This window comes from Neodiprion pinetum, chromosome 2 (genome assembly GCF_021155775.2).
Source record: "Neodiprion pinetum isolate iyNeoPine1 chromosome 2, iyNeoPine1.2, whole genome shotgun sequence".
Lineage (NCBI taxonomy): Eukaryota > Metazoa > Arthropoda > Insecta > Hymenoptera > Diprionidae > Neodiprion > Neodiprion pinetum.
In genome coordinates, this window is record NC_060233.1 from 13,000,809 (window position 1) to 13,005,062 (window position 4,254).

Genomic DNA, 4,254 nt, shown 5'->3' on the forward strand with positions numbered 1-4,254 from the left:
TTGAAATAATTTATTTGAACCCATTCCATCCATTTTTTTTGTAAAAGTTCAGAAATTTTCATCAAAAAAATTACTTTCATTCAGCGAAATAAAGAAATAAGTGAGTTTTATTGGATCAATTGATTTGCTTGGTTTAAATGTTCAACGTATTAGACGTGTGATAGGCTAGATTCTGTGTAACATAAATTAGACCACTCTTAAGCTTTCTTACTTTATGACATATCTCTATCGTTGGCATTTCTTTTCATTTTTAATGTAGTCGCGTTTTACGGGATTACTTCGGAAATCGAGTGTTCAGATCATGTGGATCATAAATTTTCATGACTTGAAGAACTATGTACTATTGCAATATCAAATTCGAAAGTATTTATTCTAAGTTTCGAATTCACTTCGAACGTGGCGTCTCCCAGTTCATCAGGGAGGGGGGGGGTTGTCAATTATATATATATATATCTGTTGGCCTGTTAGTCGAAGCGGGAAATTCTGAAAATATACATTCAGAGATCGTATTCCCTTAACATTTTTTACCCAGCCAACGCGTTACCGCAAAGCTTTTTTTATTGTGTGAAATTCGAACGAATTCTGTGCGATTACCCCACCACGTAACTGTTACAGTCCTACGAATAAATCAATTTTGCCTAAATTTAATTGATTCGGGGTTTCTCAAATTAAAGTTTCCTTCACAGATGTTTCGAAAAATAGCGTTAAATTCTTAATTTTTTTCAGTTTTAATTTATACATTGTGGCGCATTTATCGTTAATGAAACGGAAAGATTTTTCTGGAGGATGATTTGAATCCATAGTATTTAGAACTAGAAGCAGATTAAAATTTGAGAAGTCTTAAAACATATTAGGTACTGAAGACTTCATCAATTGCTTGAAAAATTTTGCTGAAATTTTTAATTCCAAATGTCTTGACCTAGACTGAAGAATATATCTTTAATCAACGGCGTAGTGAATCATTTTACAGTGTAAAAATAATTTTCTGATTAAAAAATGTCACTATCTGTCTTTCAACTGGTGAAATACTTGAGTAACTGGGATTGAGTAATTGTTCATCACTTATAAGTACATTACAATGTTTTGTTTGTATTAAAGAAGTAACATTTTTTCACGCTCCTACTTGAAAAACTTTACACAATAGGATTCAATTTTTTCTACAAACAAGTTTTTGAATTGGGAGTGAAAAAAGAATGTTGCTTTCAAAAGAAATATACCAATATATATTTGTAGATACAACATATGAAACATGTTTTCTTCATTATGTCAGCTTCAGTTTTTAATAATCAGAGTCTGTATCCTGGTCGTATATGCTAAGTGGGTCTGTAGATCCTGTGTCAGCGTCCACTTCTTCCTCGCTTTCTGGCAGGTCTTTTTCTTCCTTGTCAAGAGCGTATCGCCTCCACGGAAATCTGAGAAAAGTAGCAATATCTTTTATTTATTCCCTGAAGAATGTTTAAGTTGCATTATGGAGCATCCAATTATTGACCTACCTCGTTTTCTTATCGTAGCAATCCTCCACCCACTGCTGATCAATGATTTTAACACTTCCCTTCAGCTGATTATACTTTGGTGTATTCTTAAAAGCACAAATCAAGTGCGTACAATTGTGATTTCGCCCATTAGGATTAACAAGGTACTTGGCTCCCATGGCGAGTGCTTTTCGCCTTATTTCGTCCCGTTTCGGATTTTGATATCCACTGAGAGAAAAGGTCACATTTTCGAACAGGGCACTAAAATTCTTAACTGGCTTTTTAGGTTTGGCTGGTTTTTGCCTTGAAGCTCCATTTGCCTGGTCTTTATCAGGTACTAGTAAATTACAAGTCTTGCATAAGACATTCTCCTCATTGCCCAAGCACAATGAACACCTCAGTCTGCCTCGATTTATGCTTTCTGACATCGTTGTTCGTGTCTCTTGCAAAATGCCAATGGAGTGTTGTTTAGAAGAACTTTCCATCGGTTTTTCATCTTTGTCCGACAGTCTCCGTTTTTTGATCTCATGTTTTTTGTCCGTCTCAGTTGATTTATTTTCATCAATTGCGGCATTCGCCGGAGTTATTAATTTAAGAGAGGGTCTTTTACGGCTTGGAGTTTCATCTCTTTTCTCATTGACAGCGACAACGCGATTGCTCTCGATCTGTTTGGCGAGTTCCACCTTGAAACTATTAGGCTTAGGCTTCATCAGCTGAATGTATTTTTCCTTGAATTTGTCTAAACTGTTGTCGCCTTTGTCCTCCTTGACTTTGAACCTGCCAAAAGTGTCTAGGTTTCCTGAGTCCAACTTATCGTCTGTGCGCAGAATCAGGAACGAGAGACCGAAGAGAACTCTGGGGTTTGCTGGCTGCGAGCAAGTCACCTTCACCCTATTGAAAACCCTATTGAGAACCTCCGCACTGATTTCCTTTTTTGTAAACAGCTGTACCTGGTCCTTGAACAGACCGTGGTCTGCATCATTGAAAGACATAAAGGTATGGCTCACAATTATCACCCACTCCTCTGGAGCATTGCTACTTGCTCCGGCGATCTTCACCGAGCAGCACCGTGAGTTTCCTATGTCGACTCCTGTTATCTGCGACGGCTCTGCCAGCTCAAATATTGCTTCTGACTCCTTGATTCCTGGCTCCTCGCAGAGCCAGGTCAGAGACCCGATGCTGCCCGAGCGATGTTCGCACAAATTCCTTGCCGGGAATGACGGGTGTTCCGAACTGCAGCTTACCAGCTTGCCCAGTTTCACAATCATTTTTTGGTTTTTCTTAAGTACCCAAATATTCGATTAATAAAATTTGTCAAATATTGTCAGTCAGTCTGGTTTAACTCACTGACTGTTAATTTTTAATTCGTCCCGTTGAAACCAACAAAATTCAAACTGCTTCATCACACCGAACAAATTCTTTTCTATACTTGTACTTTACTGTTTTCAAACTTCATCTGCTTTTCATCATACTTTCTGTCAGTTGTGTTCCTAACCTCGAAATATTTTCGTTTCCTGCTAATAAGTTTTTCGGCGGTCTGGAGTGGATTATCAAACGCACCTTATGTTACTTACAGTGGGTAAGGCAGCATGGTAAGGAATTGCTCCTAATCTGATTGATCATTCCATTCTTATGCTGTGAGTAATTTTGCTTGCCGCCTATTTAACTTGCTTTTTCTAGCGCGAATTATGCATAACAATAGAGTTGTAATATACACTATTTTGTTTCATATTATTTCTGAAATACTGAATACTATTAAATTAGCACGATACACTTTTACAATTAGAGGTTGAGTAGTATATGTTTTCTGTAGTAAAATTGGTGAAAAAACATTTGCCACTATTATTGAACACCTATATGTGAAAATTTCCAAGAAATTTACGAGACGAATGATTCAAATTTTGTTTTCAGCACTTTTAAATGATTCGAACACTTTCCAGATGTTTTAGAGCTCCGATCAAGATATTGAAGTTAAAAGTGAATGTCGATACAAAATTCCTAGAGAATCAATTGACAATTACACCGACAGATGCTGAGAACATTTCAAAAGTTTTGTTGCAAAAATTCAAGAAAGTTAGAAAAAGTTAGAAAAGGTACTGAACTCCTGAGAAATTACCTATTGTCCCGAAATCTTCGTGAAACTTCGTATGCCATTATCTGGAGCCTTTTTACAAAATGTTTATCAAAACTCTGTTGATGTTCGAATCGCGTAAAAGTCATCAAAGTATAATGAGAAATAGTCAGAATTTATGGAACTTGTTTAGCGCTTTTAAAATCTGCGAGAACTTCATCGGAAAACTCGAAAATATCAGTTGAAAATAATTCCGCGACGCATTACAATCTTCGATAAGAATCCCGGAAAGTTCCTTAATTAAAAAGTAAACCAAAGGGGATGAGGGAGTGAATTGCTATTCAATTTTACACGTCCAGAGTTCACTTCTCCTAGTGTAAATATTACGAAAAAATAGAAGTCTGACTGTTTTACGGCAAGATGCCTGTAGAATAGCCAAAATAATTGTTAGCTACCGCTGGCTACGGATGTAATCTTAAAATATTTAGATGTACCCATCATAGTGTAAGAAAAAGACTCAGTCGGTAAAGGAAGCATTTTTATATACTCTCGGAGCATGAATGATCCAATCTGATCTACAATCCCACAGAACCTGTAACAGAACTGACAGAACGTTCATTTCGTATTGCTCGACGTATATTGGTCACGAGCCTCGCGGGAGGGGAGTCGAACAGGCAGAGCCGCGGCCGACGAAAACCGAAACTCCGGGGG

At 37.3% G+C, this 4,254-nt stretch overlaps 1 protein-coding gene across 1 annotated transcript; it reads right to left on the reverse strand.

Annotated features, from left to right (window-relative positions):
• Positions 1 to 1,200: 1,200 nt before the first annotated feature.
• Positions 1,201 to 3,130, reverse strand: XRCC1 (DNA repair protein XRCC1). The gene is made up of 2 exons (XM_046609931.2): positions 1,494 to 3,130; positions 1,201 to 1,412 (listed from the first exon to the last, which is right to left on the reverse strand). Exons 1-2 carry the CDS (start codon positions 2,738 to 2,740, stop codon positions 1,280 to 1,282), a joined length of 1,380 nt encoding a protein of 459 aa, XP_046465887.1. The 5' UTR covers positions 2,741 to 3,130; the 3' UTR covers positions 1,201 to 1,279.
• Positions 3,131 to 4,254: the final 1,124 nt, after the last annotated feature.

Coding starts and splice junctions, on each gene's coding strand:
- XRCC1 (XM_046609931.2), bottom strand. CDS start 2,740: ATGATTGTGAAACTGGGCAAGCTGGTAAGCTGCAGTTCGGAACACCCG. Junction 1,413..1,493: donor TGCTACGATAAGAAAACGAG/GTAGGTCAATAA, acceptor TACTTTTCTCAG/ATTTCCGTGGAGGCGATACG.